At 32.0% G+C, this 19,467-nt stretch overlaps 1 protein-coding gene across 1 annotated transcript in view; it reads right to left on the reverse strand.

Annotated features, from left to right (window-relative positions):
* The window catches only part of LOC126881113 (NPC intracellular cholesterol transporter 1-like), a 48,687-nt gene that overhangs the window by 20,223 nt on the left and 8,997 nt on the right, over nt 1-19,467 (reverse strand). Inside the window, exon 2 of the mRNA XM_050645167.1 lies at nt 8,033-8,227. Coding sequence (XP_050501124.1) covers nt 8,033-8,227 — 195 coding nt within the window. The remainder of the gene's footprint in view (nt 1-8,032; nt 8,228-19,467) is intronic.

Below are 19,467 nucleotides of genomic sequence, written 5' to 3' on the forward strand. Positions count from 1 at the left end.
TGTACTATGGATAATCGTTTCTCTTCTTTCTCCGGAACCTTGTTGTTTTCTGATATCATCAATTAGTTTTTCATTATTTCGGCATCTTTCTTCTATTTCTTTCTTGTCTTCTTGTAAAGCATTTTCAAATTTGTTTTCCAAATTTTCTAGTTCCTTTTTCTGGCAACTTGTTAACTCCTCCATTTTATTTTGAATTTTCATTTCTTGTTCTTTCATGTGGTCCTTCATTCTCATTTCTTGTTCTTGCATGTGATCTTTAATTTTCATTTCTTGCTGTTCTATCTCGTTTTTCATTGTTGTCAAACATCCTTTTATTTCCTTTTCATACTTTTCTATGCGTTCCTCTATCTTCTTATTATTCTCTTCTATCGCCTGTTTTGTTTCCTGTTGATTGTCATCCATTTTTTGCTCCACTTTATCCATTTTCTGTTCCATTTTTTGTTGTGTTTCATCCATTTTTTGATCCATTTTTTGCTGTGATTCATCCATTTTTTGACCCATTTTTTGTTGGTTTCATCCATTTTCTGTTCCATTTTTTGTGACTGGAGTTGCATCAGTTGTAATAATTTATCTATTCCTGATAATTCCTGTTGTTCTGATGCCATGATTGTTGTTTCGAAAATGTCTTCCTGTTCTATATGTTCTTCTTGTTCCAAATGTTCTTCTTGTTTTTTGTTTTCTTTGCTTTTGCTTCTGGTTGTTATCGACATGTAGTTAAAATTTATCCCCGCCTAATATGAAATTCGAAAATACCTTGTATGCTGTCGAGACGAAAATTTTTCTCTCCCCAAATATAATCAATTTATCCCACAAATTTTTAAATATTTCAAAATTCAAATCAATCAAAAATAAAATAAACATGTAAAATTGTACCTAGATAAAAAAATTAAGTCAAACAAATATTTCAAAAAATTTTAAATATATCAAACTCTTTCCGACGGGCAAATAAATTTTCCTTCACCTGTTTTTTCCGTTTCCTATTCCCTTCAAATTCACACCCAGAGATACTTTAATGCCCTAACGTTGGCTCGCCATGTTGTTTTGATCCGCGTCTTATTTATTTTATATTAATTATTATTTATTTGACTAATTATTTAATTGTCGCAAATCATACATCAAAATTGAATAAAAAATCTCAGGGTGCTTTTTATATACTATTAAAAAAATCCAGATTATCTCACGTTATACTTATCTTCTCTCGTGGGTTCAGTATCTCTGAGTTGATCCTAATCGGGATAAAATAGGGAAAAGAAATAAAGCAAAATATTAAAATAAAAAAATAAAAATACAGAATTGTCTTTTATTTATCAAATTAATACTCTGAAATCTATCGAATCTAAAAACCTGTGGACACAGATGTCCGAATGAAATTTATACCACTTAAATTTATTATCGTTACAAAAAAATAATTTATCGGTTTGTTCCCGATGACTTTGGTAAAACAAACTAAACCAAACAAATTTATGTCTTCGCAAGATTACCTATATTTACTGTTTATATTTTGAAATATTGGAATTTTAATTCATATGCTTTTTACTCAAAAATTTATTTCCCGAACATAAAAATCTCTTTCACATAAATTGACTGACCTTTTGCTTCCCTCACTCGGGTGTCTTCTCGTGACCCCAAACAGCTCTCCCTCGTTGATTATGTTAAAGGCTACTCATCAAAGCCTCTCTCCGTTGTCCAGCTTCAAAACTATCAGCATACCAGCACTAATTATCCAACAAACCGTGTCTCTTTGACACGTTCTCGATTCAAACAAAACTCCAAAAATTCTCTGCTCTCCTTCTCACAATAATACAGAATCAAAGAGGTATTTCGTCTCGATTTGATCTGTCTCTCGTTCCACTTTTCAACACTATTCTCCACTATCAACCAGCCACTGATATATGCTAACTATCTCTCAAACTTAACACGTCGAAACCGCTTCTTCTCGCTGCCAACAACATAATGAATAATTTTTCAACCTCTCTCAATCATTCAATCCATCTTTTCCCCTTCCACATTCCAAGAATCAGAACATTGACTTTTCCATTTGACAAACAACAGTCACCCTCAAATTTGTTCCGACAATCCTAATTACTTTCGGAGAAACTCTCCCACATATACTCGTATTGAAATGAAGATATTAAAATTCCAACTTTCTTTTCAATTATCAATTTCAAGAAATTGATAATCACCTATACAGTAAACAATTTTTTTCCATTTTAAATCTAAATACATAGTTCTTTTCACTTTAATTATTCACAAAAGTCTTTAATGGTTCCTCGGAAGGCTCGTTAAAAGAGAAATCTATTTACATTCACTAAATTCTAATAAATTTTAAAACAGCTCAATATACAGAGTGTATCAAATTTATGTGCCCGCGTTATTTAAAAAAAATTTAATTTAATTTTCATTTTGCTTTTGATTGATAAAATGCAAACACAATAATATATATATATATATATATGTATATATATATATATATATATATATATATATATATATATATATATATATATATATATATATATATATATATATATATGAAATGGTGGATGTGTGAATTGTTCGTAAGGGGATTTTTCCACATTCTCTATTTCATTTGTTTGATATATATATATATATATATATATATATATATATATATATATATATATATATATATATATATATATATATATATAAAGCTTGGAACTATTATAAAGAGTTTTCTTTGAGATTGCTGCTACCCCAATATTTCAACCTTGTTTTATATATATATATATATATATATATATATATATATATATATATATATATATCGATGGCTTAGTGTGAAAACCTCGTATCTCATTAAACTACAATTTTACAGGAGAGGCAAAAAACTGATTTTCTGCATAATATAACGTAAAAACAAAAATTACCGCTACATATTTTTAATTCGAGCACATTGAGACAAATATCTGATATTGGCCTAGAGCTAAAAGTGTTAAATGTTGCTATTAAATTGGAAATACAAATGTTAACTATGAAAAACACGTAAATATCCTTGCAGTATATAGAGCCCTTGCCCAAGTAACTATGATATCCTCGTATATCTTGATATACGTGTTTTTCATCTTAAATGAGATTGTGTTCATTATTATTTACGAGGTTTTCATTATTCAGGGCATATTGCACACCTCCAAATACTAGGTTGATACAGTACAAATCTTTTGATTTAAGGTTCATAAAATGTTTCTGTACACAGGACTACCTTTTACTGTTCACAAAAAACGTTTCTCCAAATCGAATCTCTCAAACAAATACTCCAAATTAAGTACCAAAGTCTTGGTTATAAATATACGTGGTATTCACACTAAATCAAGAGAGCAATTGATATACGTGGTTCCCTTTTTTGGGCTGTAGAAAATAGTCTAGTGTATTTGGATTTTTTCTAACAGTTGTAAATCGTGAGATACAATGTTTTCAAACTAAAACCACCAAAATGTCATTTTCGAAAAAAAATGAGATACGAGGTTTTCACACTAAGCCATCGATATGCCAAAAAGTCCTAATTTAAAAATAAAAATCGACCTGTCTGAGGATTTCTCTTGAAATTTGCCCATTCTCGAGATAATGAATTTATGCCAACTCAAACGTCCTCACTTATACCACAGTGTCGCGCCCGCCTGATTAGCAATTGAAAAACAAAGGGGTTTCCGATATCGTATTGCAAAAAACTCTTTGGGATTTCATCAATCAATGTTTAAAGAATGTCTACCTATCTTGGCAACTTTGAAATTTTTAGATAAATGTCCGATTTAGGGTTAAAAATGGCCGATTTCGCAATTTTCAAAATTTTCAATCGCTTATATAACAAAAACTATTAACTTAAGAGAAAAATCACTAAAGACCTTTTCTGTTTGGAATGATTCAAAAAACTTAAAAAAAATTTGTTCGATGCAAAAAGAATAATTTTAGGAAAAACCCCTAATCTTTCCCCTCGCATGGCAAGGTCTTATGCTCTTCAGAATCGCCTGTCATTGTACACATTTCTTCTAAATGACTTACTTAAAGACATACTTAAATTTAAACCTTACAGGAGAAAGTTTATTTTACCCCCTAAATTTGCACTTTTCGATTCACCTGGTAGATACACGTGCGCGGCTGATGCCTGCCAGGTCATGGTTTTTAGCCTTGGTGTGCTATCAGTTACCACTAGAAAAATTTCTAGCCTTACAGGACGACCGTTAGTCGGAGGGTTCACTAGCTCTTAGACTATACATTCTTCTTCTTAAGGTTATATCTTCTATAGAAGGTAGGATATCAACATGGCAACTCTTATTTTACTTACAGCATCTCTAAATAGTTGGTTAGAGGTCAGACTAAACCATTCCCTTAGATTTCGTAACCAGGAGGTTCGTCTTCTTCCTACATCTCTTTTACCTTTTATTTTGCCCTCTATAATCAAACGCAGCAGGCTATAACGAGGACCTCTTAATATATGACCGAAATATTCAAGCTTTCGCCTCTTAATTGTTTGTACAATTTTTTCCCTCTTATTAACCCTATCATGATCCACAGTAGTGATGTTGAAAAAGTAACTATTCGTTACAAAGTACTCGTTACTTAGGAATACCGAAAGTAACGATTACTAATACAGAGAGGTAAAGCGTTACTTTGATTACTCTGATTACTTCGTAGCAATCGTATCAGAGCGAGTACCTATTTTGAGTATTGTATCTACAATCGGTTGATATCGGAGTCGGACCGGTATTCCACGAGTGTTCGGTATCAGTACAGTTAACTAAAATTTTATCTATGAAGGGCGAAGGCTATGACGAGTTTTACAGGATTGCAGAGCGCTGAGAAGTAGCTGAAACAGAGGGAGGTATATCATTTAACAAAGCATGCACCCAGAAACAGATGTCTATACGATTTATCGAGGTAGATAATTCACAGAATTTTACAGATGTTAGTTCCTTTGAAAATAAAAAATGCAACACATTTGATTTTAAGAATGAATACACACTATTCTTATCAGACCTAGAAAAAAAATAGCTTAGATTGACCGGAAAATATGTAGAAATGGTAATATTTCTAGACTCTAAACCAGGGATGGGCAAAAGCCGGCCCGCGGGCCGGATCCAGCCCTTTTGCTTACTTTATCCGGCCCATTGAGAAATCCCGCATGCTAATAAGTATTCTCCCGAAAACTAATAAGTATTTTTGAAAAATTTAAACGCAGAATTAAATATTACATTATTGCCGATGGCCGAAAGTCCCTGAAAACTTATATAATGTTTATCACAGAGGTGAAAAAAAAAATAGAAAATTGAGTGTGATTTTTAATTTCAAATTATGTCTTTCTCCTTTTAATGATGGTCAAAAGTTCTCTGTTCCTTTTCCATTCTGTGCAACACCATTTCGTTCGTAATATATGATTATTCCATGGTATTTTCATAATTCCCCTAAAAAGTCACATCTCAAAAGCTTACAGCTTTTTCATTAAGTCAGCATTAACAATCCAATGAAGAAGAAGAGAGTGGACATAACATTTATATTATTATCCCGGTTTTTTATAGCGTTCTCCGTCTTCCGGTTGCCAGTTTCCAGCTTCGTCCGTCGTTGCATTCGTCAGGGTTAAGGTTCCTTTTCGACATTGCCTTCTGAATGCCGCCTAGTCAGGATTGTTTCGGCGTTCCTCTCTTCCTTCTTTCCCTTGGCGTCCATTTTAAAATTTGTTTTGGCAGCCTGTAGTCGTCCATTGGTGTTGTACATGACCATACCAGATGAGTTGTCTCCTTTGAAATTCATCTATGATGGTTGACTTGATTGACATAACATTTTACCATCCGATATTAGATTTGCAGATTGAATCTTTGGTTACTCAGAAATATCCTCATCTTCAAAAAGGCTGCTCTTGATTACTCTATGCTTGATCGAATTTCTGAAGTTCATTTTTTATCTGGAACCTTGTTATGGCTTAATATAATGGACCATATTAAAAATTTCGTAATTTTACTGGGAACAAATTGTTCGCATGTACACACCAGAAAGACAATTTATTATTATTAACAATTAAATGTCTTTCTCTAAATGTTTAAAATGATACTTATAGTATTTTTGTCAAAAAAATTTCTTGGTAGAGAAAAACCTCCACCAAAAACATTAGCGTACATACTGGGTATGGTCCTCCGGCCCAGTGGCGGATCTACGGGGAGGGAAAAAGGGGAAATTTCCCCCCTAACAAGGTCCAAAATTATAGAAAAAAAATTGTTGAAACAAAAAAGTATATTAGCTGATATGAAACTTTAACCACAGACAGACAAATTCAAACCAATAAACACGCTAGTTATGAAAATTAAGGGAATTTAATATGTCAAACCGGCAAACGAGTGTATGTTCTCAAAAAATTGATAGTGTATAAAAAATGTTTTATTATCAGCTAAGTACTTTCAACACATAACGTGCCATCATCAGAGCTTCGTCCTCTTATAAAACCTTCATAGAAGAGCAATTGCTAAGCGACACAATATTGTGTATTGTGGTTTGGGTTTATCTTTTTTATGTCTTTTGGTTGGTGGTGAACTATTGGAAGTTCCTCCCCTAAGGCAAATTTCCCCTCCCAAGGCAAATGTCTAGATCCGCCACTGCTCCGGCCCGGGAGACCTTTTGGAAATTTCATTTTGGCCCGCGCTTAAAAGTATTTGCCCACCCTTGCTCTAGACTATGATCATCAACTTTAATTTTACATGTAGGTATGGCATTGTTTTATTAGACCAGGACAATTAACACTAAAAACACACGAATAAATCTATTTTTAAATATAGTATGTAGGTACATAGAGACTTGCAACTTTGTGATTTAGGATTAGGATGACGTCTGGAAAAAAGTCTACAATAGAAAAATAGGCGGAAATGCATTATTACATTTTAAAGTGTATAAAATGCATCGAAAAATGCATAAACATGTTAAAATCAGTATATTAAGGGCCAGATTTTTTTATTTCGGGGTATTTGGGGTCACTGAACACGAATATGCAATCAGAACCGACCTCCCAAGCACCTGGGTGCCCAGGGTTACTGCTAAGGTACGTCATCTAGAGTTTCGCTGGATTACTGATATTGTGGAGCAGCAATGACAGAACAATTACATATCATTTAATATCTATCCATTAAATAGATCGGTGAAGGTCGTTGTTATATCGGATCTTATACTTATGCGTAATACTGAGAAATGCGATTTTCGATATGGTTACTGGTACTCAAATACAAGAGTAATCATAGTAATCAAAGTCATGAATACTTGGTATGGTTGGTCTGTGTCCACTGAACTAGCAAGAACCACACGTTGCAGTGAATCATGTTGCCCTTTGAGCACTCTTAAATTTATCTTTTAACATCGGCTTAGAGTAGCTACTAACATCAGTTTTTAAAAATGTAAATCATATTTCTCGATGTTACCTATTCTATAAGGTTGCTAGTTTCATCTCTAAGCAGAACGCACTGAAGATGATCTGATCTAGATCGAAAACGCTTTGCGAATCCTTTTGGATGACTTTTTAATAGTTTTTCAATAAACTTTTTATACCATTATATAAGCGAAGTTTTTACTTGTTCTGTATAATTGGTTAAAATTTGATGGCGCCGAATTCAGTATTCTCGTTTTCTTTGAGTCTAAGTGTCAAACCATCAATTAATTGTTATCTATACATCTTTTGTCTATTATCGTTTCATTAGCCCTATTTGCATATTATTATGTATGTATTCCTTTTCCACCTTTTATTGCAACATAAGCCCAACCCAAAGAACCACGCCTACACCTCTTCCGACTGAGCAACGTGGCCATCGCATCGCAATTGTAAGCGATTGGACATTTCCATCTTCGGTCATTCCTTGTTCCATCTAAGGATAATATCGTCAACAATAATATGTCAAAAATAAACAGAATGTTCAATTTTGACATTACGCATTATACCGTTACGAATTGTGCTAGTTACGAATAGTCACCGTTACTAATTGTCGCCTTTTAACATTCTAAATTTTGAAGAAAATGAAAAAATCATGACGATTATGCTTACCTGCTCGGCGTCGCAGCAAGTGGCGTCTGGCGAAATATACGGACATCTTCTTTTAAGTATACTAATGGCGTCTGTATCATTAAGTGGCTTAGCAGTACCATTATATACACAATTTTTACTTAAGTCGTCTTCGTCTGTATAGCAGACGCCGTACCATATACAGTGACCACCTGCATCTTGACTAGCTTCATCGGCCTGTAATAAAATAAAGACATTTTATTTAACTATTAATATACACTTCCCAACAAGTGAATTGCATAATTCTACACTTCTCCAAGAAATTAACGCACCACCACCTTAAAAATGGGTAATTTTTGATGTCTCGAATTTCCTAAACCTGTTGTCCGATTTAAGTGATTTTTTAACATGTTATCTTATCCTTATCCTTATTCTTTAACAATATCGCTGTAATAATATTGTTGCTAAACGGGTAAATTTTCATTGTATACCGGGCGTACCAACTACCCGTCAAACGGTGTTTCTTTTTGTCAAAGTTCGCATTACACTGTGGAATATTCTAGCATCTATAAAATACTGAAATTGAAACCCAACTATAGCCCCATGTTTTCTTAATATTCTGTTTTTTGATTAATTCGCTTATGTTGGATAATAAAAAAGTTAGGTACTTTAACAACTAGCCAAATTTTTCATCAATACAGCGTGTTTTTAAATAAGTATGGAAAACTTTAAGGGGTAATTCTGCATGAAAAGATAATGACAGTTTGCTTTATAAACGTATGTCCGCAAATGCTTCGTTTCCGAGAAAGGGGGTGTTGAAATGTTTCTTACAAACTGACGATTTATTCGTTGCTCAAAAACCGGTTGAGATATGCAAATGAAATTTGGTGGGTTTTAAGAGGTAGTTATTGCGGATTTTTTGACATACAATTAAGAATTTTATATTCGCCATTGGCGCGCATACTAAAAAGAATTTAAAAGTAAAAATCGACTTATTTCGGGATTTTTCATTAAAGTCGCCATTTTTACCAAGTAACGAATTTATTATATTGTATGTACCACTTCACACCATTTAATAAACGTTTTTGTAAGTTTTATACATGTATTCCTTTGATTGATTGACTTTGTTTAATATATTATTTATTTAATCCCATGAATTAATTGTTGAATAATTAGGTACTTAAAAATAAATGTGATTGGATATTGGATGTTATTATGTTAGTGAACCATCATGAATGTTAAGTACCATCATGAAGTAATAAACATATTTTGTTTATTACCATAAACGCAATTCCTCTTAATGACAACATTAGTGATGTTCGGCGAATGTATTGTACATTTTGCCTTTTTATATTTTATATTTTTGCTATTAGGCCTGGATCACGCGTACCAAAAAAAAGTTTATTAATAGCAAGCTGAAAATTTGTTGGTGTCTAGTCGGACAAACTTTGATGTACGGGAACACTGGAACAGGGGAAGTTTTAATTGTGGAACAGGTTACAGGTTTCGAACGTCAGACTACGAAATCGTCCCATGTATTTTGTCGGACAGAACATCCAATTGATTTGTTACCCTTTCATTAAACTCTCATGCAAAAATCAGACTGCTATTTATCACCAACATAATTCCTGTCATTTGACATGTTCTGCGTGTCGGACTTATTCAATTGCCCACTATATTTTTCGGACAAACATTTTTGCATATATTATACAGTATACAGTGCATTCATAAAGTGTGGAAACGGTCTATTATCTCATGACTTAATTATTTTCAGAGTTAAACCTCTGACATGTCGATTTTTATTTTTAAATTATGATTTTTTGACGTATTTCCCATAATAGTGACGTCATCTATTTTTGTGTGATGACGTCATCGATGACTTTTAAATGAGAATAGGTGTCGTGTGGTAGCTCGTGAAAGGTGATTCAATTCTCTATTCAGTAATATAACCATTAACATCATTATTTTTACAGGATGGCCAAAAAATAATTTTTGAATTAAAATATTGACTCAAAAAGAAGAATGTATGTAATTTATTAAATTAAAAATACATTTTACTGATGCCACATAATATAAAAAAAAATGTTTATTTCATAAATAAACATTGCTTTTCGCTTAAATTAAATGTCAAACAGCCACACACCTGCCTCTTGTCAGTTTGAACATTTAATTTAAGCGAAAAGCAATGTTTATTTGTGAAATAAACATTTTATTTCTCTTTTCTGACAGCAGTAATAGTATATTATTCAACGAGCATGTAATGATGGCTATTACTCACGATGATGAAGTTTACTCATCAGAGTGAGTAATAGCCATTACATGCGAGCAGAATACTATACTTTTTCTACGACCTCTTTTTTTATTTTAATTAGTAAAAAATTTAATTATCAACTACTCGAGATTTAAATTATAATAATTTACAAAAATACCTAAATGCTATTTGCCCCTAGTACGTGGCTGAATAATTGGTTACCTACTATTACTAAATTCTTATTTATTGTAAAAATACAACTAGAAATAGTCAATATAAGTTCTATTCGTTTCCGAAAAAGTATAAGCTTTTTGAACCTACTGTCAGTGAATCTAATAAATAGGAAATGGCTGTTGTCGGTGGACGTATTTCATATAATATATAGTTATAATGTATATTTACATTTTACTATATATTATATAATAATATAACTATACATATGTTATAACATATTTAACACAATATAACTTGAATAACAAACACAATATTAGTTTTAAATTCCAATTAACATAAACAAAATGCGCTAATGTCACTGTCACTAAATTAAATGATAAACGTCAAAATTTTTAGTAAACAAGATATAAACGTAAAAAATATACTGACATTGTTACAGTTAAAATTGCTTTAAAAATTTTTCGAAGTTAATTATTGGTATAAATTACAATAATTATTGTATTAAATAAATAAGTTTAAGTAATCTTATTTGCAGTTTATATACGATTTATATTAAAAGTGGCATGCGCCACTTGAATCTAACTTCAGCCCGTGAGTAATGAATTATTACTCACGGGTACAGTAATGGGTGCTATTATCTATGAAAAAATAGCGAATAATGAGCATGTTATTAAACGGTCGTAGAAAAAATGTATTTTGAGTTAAATAAATTACATATATTCTTTTTTTTGCGACAATTAATTTAATTTAAAAAATATTTTTTTGACCACCCGGTATAAATAATGATGTTAATGTTTATATTACTGAATAGAGAATTGAATCACCTTTTAAATGAGCTACCACACGACCCCTATTCCCATTTAAAAAAAATCATCGATGACGTCATCACGCCCAAATCGATGACGTCACTATTATGTACTATACAACTATACGTCAAAAAATCATAATTTAAAAATAAAAATCGACCTGTCAGAGCTATAACTCTGAAAATAATTAAGTCATGAGATAATAGATCGTTTCCACACTATGAATGCACTGTATAAAGGTTGCTATTGGATGCACTTAAAAACAGCCTACTAGTTTTCATAATCATAAATCTGTCAGGATGACAAGTTCCACAATTAAAATCACGTTCCACAATTAAAACTTCCCCCTGTTCCAGTGTTCCCATACATCAAAGTTTGTCCGACTAGACACCGTTGAGCTATTAAAAAATTTTCAGCTTGCTATTAATAAACTTTTTTTTGGTACTCGAGATCCAGGCCTATATACAGTTGAGTCCGCGAGTCTTTACCCGTGCGTCATCATTTAAAGTTAAAGCACACGAAATAAGTCGGAAATCTATTTCACGCAACAACAACTGACAGAAAGTGCTACTGTTCCGATTACGGGTTTTATTATAAAATTTGACGTTATCAAATATATAGAATGTCAAATGTAAGTTTTGCTTCAAAATTTTTGTGCAGAATTACAGCTACATTTGAAGTAGCTTAATAAATTATTTTATTATTATTGATTAATAAATAAATAAACAATTTATAAAAAAATTCAATAACATATTTCATTTTTGTTATTTTATTCACTTTGACGGAAATTTAAACACAATCATTTCTTCACTATGTGAATAGCATAGAGTTATATATTAGCATAGAGAGAGTGTCATTCAGAGCGAAGTGACGACACCATCTTTTTTATTTGGATTAGTGCTGTCTCACTCTTACGCATAGTAAAGCTGCTACAGTTGTCCTTCTCTTCCGTGCCTATCTTCACACTGAATGTCATCATAGATTTTCAATACAATGTGTTAGAAAGAGATGCAGCAAACCAGTCCATGAGATCTTGTCGTCAGGAAGCGCGGAAGATAGGCTCCCTCTATGTTAATATATACCTCTATGGTGAATAGGCCGTTTCCAGACTTTGACGTTTATGACACTAATATGAAACCTGGGAGGCAAACATTGAAATTATTTATATTTGTACCTCATTGAGTTTCTTGAGTTTTTTACGTTTAATAGTTTTTTTATAAAATAGTTATTGTTGTTATAAAATAGTGGATTATATAATAGTTTTTATATAATAGTTTAATCGTTGTATAATAGTTTTTTATAGTTGTATTTTCCGAACATATTGCTATTGACTTCCTGTAGCTTTTAGCTGTAGAAGTACTTTAACGACTGTATTTAATTTTAAGCAGTGAACAAATAAACATAAGTGAATATTTTCAAAAGCTGTTGGTATATAGATCCATTATACCTCAAGGGGTATGAGTTAACCTACAGTAGAAAAAGTTTTTCAAGGGTAACTAACAACATGGACATAGTTACTTACCTGGACATAGTTTTTTTTTTGTATTTAGAGCTTAGTAATAGTTTTTACATAGGTCAACAAATGAAGGCATTCAAGAGTTTAAATTCTTACAAATATTTTGAGGCAGGATTTGTATATAATTGTGGAGCTATAAAAATAAATAATTTCATCATAGTGGTTGGTAATGTAGGTTTAAATTTTATTACCTCCAATAATGCATGGTTCACCTCAGATATCTTCAAAAATTGCCTTTTTAAAGAATTTGTACCTTTTTTTATGTAATTATGTTTATTTACAATCTACATCATTAAAAGGGTATTAAGTAAATTTGTTCCATGTTTTTGGGCATGAAGAAGAGACTTCCAATGATGTCTCATCTTGTTCTATTTATGTTTAAGTTTTAAAATAGGTCCTGAGGCCAGGTTCTATCTAGTCTCCTTGTGGCAGGGCCATTATGGAATAATTCCCTTACTAACTCATTGTCATGGTGAATGGTACGCTCATTTTGTGACTCCATGGCTCGATGGAGTTCTTCTCTGATGAAAGGTATATTTAAGTCTTCGTGAAGTGTTTGATTAGTTACGTACCATGGTGCATCCACTATTGATCTTAGAACTTTAGACTGAAATCTTTGGAGGATATTCAGTGATGTTGACTTTGCACAGCCCCAGAGGTGTAGTCCGTAGTATCAAATTAGTTTGAGTATTGCTTTGTACAGAAGAATTTTGTTTTGGATGTTGAGTTTTGATCTGCGTCCAAGGAGCCAATACATTTGCCAGAATTTCAAGTCTAGTTGTCTTCTTTTGGTCTGGATATGTTTTTTCCAAGTAAGACGTTGGTTAAGATGGAGGCCAAGGTATTTAGCGTCTGTTACTGTTGGTATTCATACATTTTCCATTCTTACAGGTGGGCATGTGTTGTGGCGGTTGGTAAACGTTATTTGAGATGATTTTGTATTATTTACTTTTGTTCGCCATTTTGTGTACCATTCACTGAGTATGTCTAGATGGTGTTGCAGGTCTTGTGAGGCTTGTATGTGATCTTCATTACAGCTAGTATTGCTACGTGTACCTGCAGTGAAAAATTTTCAAGAGAAGAAACTGGGAATACTGCCGGAAGAGGTGAAATGTTTTTTGATTTCAGACAACGCTCCTGCTCATCCCTCTGAAAATATTCTATGATCAAAACATGGCAACTTTAGTTGTATGTTTTTGCCAAAAAATACAGCATCGCTTATTCAACCCATGGATCAGGAAATAATTTTAGCAATAAAACGAATATAGCACAGAAAGTTTTTAGATGAAGTAATTGTATGATAAAGGAAACGCAGAAGATACAAGAGAGCAGCTACTTTGCAAAACTTAACTGTTACAATTTGAAATCAACAATTTGTTAAGTTTGCTATAGCATGGAAAGGCAAACATTATAGTCCAGAGAAATAAGGTTTTTCTCGTGACACATCCCCCTCCAGGCCGAAACCAAATTTTTTGAGTAGTATGGACATCTATATTATTAACCTATATGTTTCCTGCAGCCGATTTTGATGATATACATAGTTATAAACAAATGAAGATCGAAAAACGGTAAATTATCGCTTTTTTCGTCTATTACCAAAAAGTTAAGCACTTTAAACAAATTTGAGAGTAAGAAACTCATAAATCGTATAAAAAAACTTCAATATGGCATTCGCTGAATATGTCCAACCTTATTGGTTGCTTAGAAAATTGCAAAATAAATCATAAATATTGAGTTTTTATAAATATTCGTAACTTAGGTAAAAATTAACTTAGAATCTTCTTATTACGCGGAATGCCGAGACTTCTTGTACTTAAATTATATTTTAAATTTCAAAGCAATTGGTCAAATAGTTTAAAAGTTATTTAATTTATTTTTACCAAATTCATTTTTTTTTGCAACACTATAAGTCAGAAAATTATGAGGTTACAATAATACTTCGGACAGTTTATGAAAGAAGAACATTTATACTATTACCTTAATTAAAAATAAATGACAAAAAATAATTTTAAACAGTATAAAATTATTTTGCAAAAACATGTCCATTTTTTGCTTACTTATAAACAATTAGAATAACTTTTTAACCGTTACCCGTAGAAAAATTATTTTTTCATATTTAGAAAGACTGAATTTTTATACACAATTAGAAAGAAAACAACTGTTCTAGGACATTTAGGGACAAAGTTAGCCCCCCCATTTTTTTAATTCACATGTTTTTGCAAAATTATTTTGCAATATCTATAATTATTTTTTGTCATTTTTTTTTTAATTAAATTAATACTGTAAATTTTCTTCTTTCATAAACTATCCAAAATATTACTGTAACTTCATCATTTTCTGACTTACAGTGTTGCAAAAAAAATTAATTTTGGATAAACAAATTAAATAACTTTTAAACTATTTGACCAATTGCTTTGGAATTTAGGGTGTAATTTAAGCACCATAAGTCTCAGCATTCCATGTAATAAGAAGGTTCTAAGTTAATTTTTACATAAGTTATGAATATTTATAAAAACTCAAAATTTATGATTTATTTGGCAATTTTCTAAGTAACCAATAAGGATAGACATATTCAGCGAACGCCATAAGTTTTTTATACGGTTTATGAGTTTATTACTCTCAAATTTGTTTAAAATGCCCAATTTTTTAGTAAGAGACGAAAAAAGCGAAAATTTACCGTTTTTTGATCTTTATTTGTTTATAACTATGTATATCATCAAAATCGGCTGCAAGAAACATGTTATTATTATAGATATATTACTCGAAAAATTTGGTTTCAGCCTGGAGGGGGATGTGTCAGTATAAAAACTTACAAATTTGATTAGATATTAAAAAATTTTTAGAAAAATTAAAAAAAAAATTTAAAAGGAAATAATAGACAAATTATAAATTTGTTTTTAATCTGAATTTTCGTTGTTATTATTGAAATTTATGTTTCTAAAAAAACATTGTTCAGTATTTGATCTTTCAGGTCCTTTTCTTGTACAGAAATTTGCTTTGAAAAGTTGAAAACACGCTTTCTGTCGATGTAGGTGTGATGCTTTTTAGTGCAGTGAGTAATTTTTTTAAATGTCTGGTCGGCTGATTTGCACCAATATAATAACGTCTTAAATTTCCTATGTAGTAATTCTTCATAAACATAATTTTAATTCAAAATAAGTATTTATGTTATAATTCTGGATGCTTCAAAATGAATCAGATCGGTCGTATAAACAAGAGAATGTTTATGCTGACCGATATGACATAATGATACATTCTGCTTTAACGCCAAAATTGGAATTAAAATGTAATTGAAAAAAAAATATTGTAAATGGAATAATTTAAAATGATAGACAGAGATAATTGTATCAGAATCATTTATTCATTGCGAGTTAATAATATCTCCGCTCATAATTTAAAAGAAAATATTTTAAAAAATCCCCAGAAATCTGTAAGAATTCCCGGGAATGGAGCTCTACTTTCTTTCTAGAGTTTCTTGTTCTCTCCATCTTTTATTAATATTAAAAAATGTTGTTCTGCTTATGTTAAAATGGTTCGCTACCGCAAATAGTGACCAACCATCTTCTAATTTCGTTACAATTCTTGCTTTTAGTTCTTTGCTAGCATGTGGAGCCATTTTTAGAGATTGAACAGAATAAGTTATCTGACAAATTTTAAGATTTGGCAGTGACAGTGACAGTATGTAAATAATAAGTATTTATCCTTCAAAATATATATATATATACAAGCTGTACGCTCCCGAGGAAGCTGAAGCTGTTTTCACTTGAAGATCCTTTTTGTGGGGGATCATCCCATTCTGACTTTAGTTTTACAATTGCTGGTGTGACTTCGCTGTTTCCACTACCTTTCTCCATTCTTCTCTCTCTCTGATTTTGCTTCCTATATTTCTAATTTTCATACTTCTTAAGTCTTCTTCCACTTGTTGTCTCCATCTGAGTTTAGGCCTGCCTCTGGTTCTTGTACCTGGTGGTATCCATTCGGTTATAACTCTTAACGGATTGTTCTTTTCTCTTCTCATTATGTGTCCATACCATCTAATTCTCTGTGCTTTTGTTGCTCTTACTATGTTCTCTTGACCCATCCATTCTTGTATTTCGTGGTTCATCCATTGCCTTGCATCCTCTTCGTTTTCCCTCTTTGGTCCCAGAATTTTTCTCATAATTTTTCTCTCAAAAACTTTCAGCTGCTCTTCTTCTCTTGCTGTTAATGTGAATGCCTCCAAAGCATATAGCACTATTGGTCTTATGGTCGTTTTGTAGATTTTCATTTTTGTATTCCGGCTTATCTTCTTATCTTTGAAAATTTTTTTATTTCTGTAGAATGCTTTGTTTCCTGCTTGAATTCTTCTTTTCATATCTACACTTTCATTTCTTCTGTTGACTAAGACTCCCAAATATTTGAATGTTTCAACCTCTTCGAAGCTGTGTGCGTCTATTGTCATTTCTGTCAGTTGCGTCTTCTTTTTTTTACTTACATTCATGTATTTTGTTTTATTTTCATTTATTTCCAGTCCTCTTAGTTTGGATTCGTTTTCTATTTCTTGAAAGGTTTTCTTTAATGCCTTTTTATCTGTTGCTACTATGGTTATATCGTCCGCATATCCAATTATTTGTACTGTATTTTTATTTATAGTTCCTGCGTTTGACAACTTTTTTATTATCTTATCTAATGATAGAATAAATAGTACAGTTGAGAGCGCATCTCCTTGTCTTACTCCATTTTTAATTTTTATTATTTCTGTTCTCTCTCTTCCGGTGTCTATTGTTGCTTGGGAATCTCGCATTGTCATTTCTATCATTCTTATAATTTTATTTGGTATTTTGCTCTCTTGTAAGTCTTGGATCATTTTTCTTCTACTTAGTTTGTCAAAAGCCTGTTTAAAGTCTAGAAAAAGTATATGTGCTTCTCCGTCGTACTCGTATGTTTTCTCTATCGCTTGTTTTAGTGTATGGATAGCATCTATCGTGGATCTTCCTTTTCTGAAACCGTACTGGTAGTCTCCTATGCTTTGTTCTGTGTATATTGTTAGTCTGTCTCTAATTATACCAGTCAGTACTTTATATGTTACATTTAGTAAATTAATTGCTCGGTAGTTTTTACATATCCTGTGGTCTCCTTGTTTTGGGATTGTCACAATAATTCCTTTCTTCCATTCTTCGGGCATTGTTTCCTTATTCCATATATTCTGTATTAGTTCATAAATCTTTCTGTATAGTGCTTCACCCCCGTATTTTATAAGTTCTGCACATATTCCGTCGTCTCCCGCTGTTTTCCCGTTTTTCAGTTTGCATATTGTATCTTTTACTTCTGTATAGGTCAATTCTTCTTCTTCACCTTGTTCCGGGTTCATTATTGTTTCTCTTTCTTCTTCTACATCCGTTTCTTGATACATTTCTTCGAAATACTTCTGCCATGTTTCTGCTTCTATGGCTACATTAGCTGTCCGTTTTCTACTACCTAGCTTTAAGTATTGGTACAGTGGTTTTGAATTGTGTCTCTTATTTTCTGTTTCGATCTCGTTCATAATTTCGTCTACTTTTTTATTTTTCTTTGATTTAAACAATTTCTTTGTCTTTTTCCTTTGATCTTGGTATTTTTCTCGTTCCTCTTCTTTACCTGTGCTTAGCCATTTCAATCTTGTTTTATTCTTTTCGTCCACTGCTAGTTTGCACTCTTCGTCAAACCAATTGTTTCTTCTTTCTTTTTGCATTTTTCCAACTACTTTCTCTGCTGCAGTGTTTATTCCTTGTTTGATTTTTTTCCACTGCTCCTCCATTTCTTGTTCCTCCTTGAACTGCATCTCTACATTTACTTCTTTTACAAATCTTCTTTTTACTCCTTTATCTTTCAATTTATCTACGTCCCATCTTCCCTGTGCTTTTCGTCTTTCATTCTTTGTTGTTTTTATTTTACATTTTGCAATCACTAGCATATGGTCCGAATCGATGTTTGCTCCTCTGTGAGATCTCACGTCATTTATCGACTGTTTGTGTGACTTTTTAATAAGTACATGGTCTATTTGATTCCCCTCCAGACTGCCTGGTCTCATCCATGTTATCTTGTGTATGTTTTTGTGTTTATATCTCGTGCTACTTATGTCCATGTTTAATGCCGCTGCTAAATTACATAATCTTTCTCCATTATTGTTTGTTGTGCTATGTAATGAGTTTTCCCCTGCAACCTCCCTAAAGCATTTTTCTTTACCTATTTGTGCGTTGAAATCACCTATAATAATTAATATATCTTCTCCCGGGATTTTTTCGGCATTTTCTTCTAGTGTTTCATAGAACTGTTGTTTTATTAAGTCATCACTGTTTTCTGTGGGTGCATAGACATTTATTATGGACAACTTGTTCGGTTTGCTGTTTACCCTGATGTATGATAATCTTTGACTTATGGGTTTAAATTCCATAACTTTATGCCTCATTTCCCCTAACACAATAAAAGCAGTTCCTCCATATCCTTGTTTTTCTTCTCCAGCATACCATACTGTATAATTTTCTTTTGTGATTTTTCCATGTCCCCCCCACCTGGTTTCTTGAATTCCTGCAATATCTATATTGTATTGTTTCAACTGTGTCGCTAGCTCTTCTATTTTTCCTTCTTCTAGCAGTGTCCTGACGTTCCATGTTCCAATTTTTTTTGTCATTTTTTTAATTCTCTTCCTTTTTTTTGTATTTTTCTTATTATTTTGAATATACCGTGACTCATTTACCTCTTCGTTTGCATT

This window comes from Diabrotica virgifera, chromosome 1 (assembly GCF_917563875.1).
Source record: "Diabrotica virgifera virgifera chromosome 1, PGI_DIABVI_V3a".
Taxonomy (NCBI): Eukaryota; Metazoa; Arthropoda; class Insecta; order Coleoptera; family Chrysomelidae; genus Diabrotica; species Diabrotica virgifera.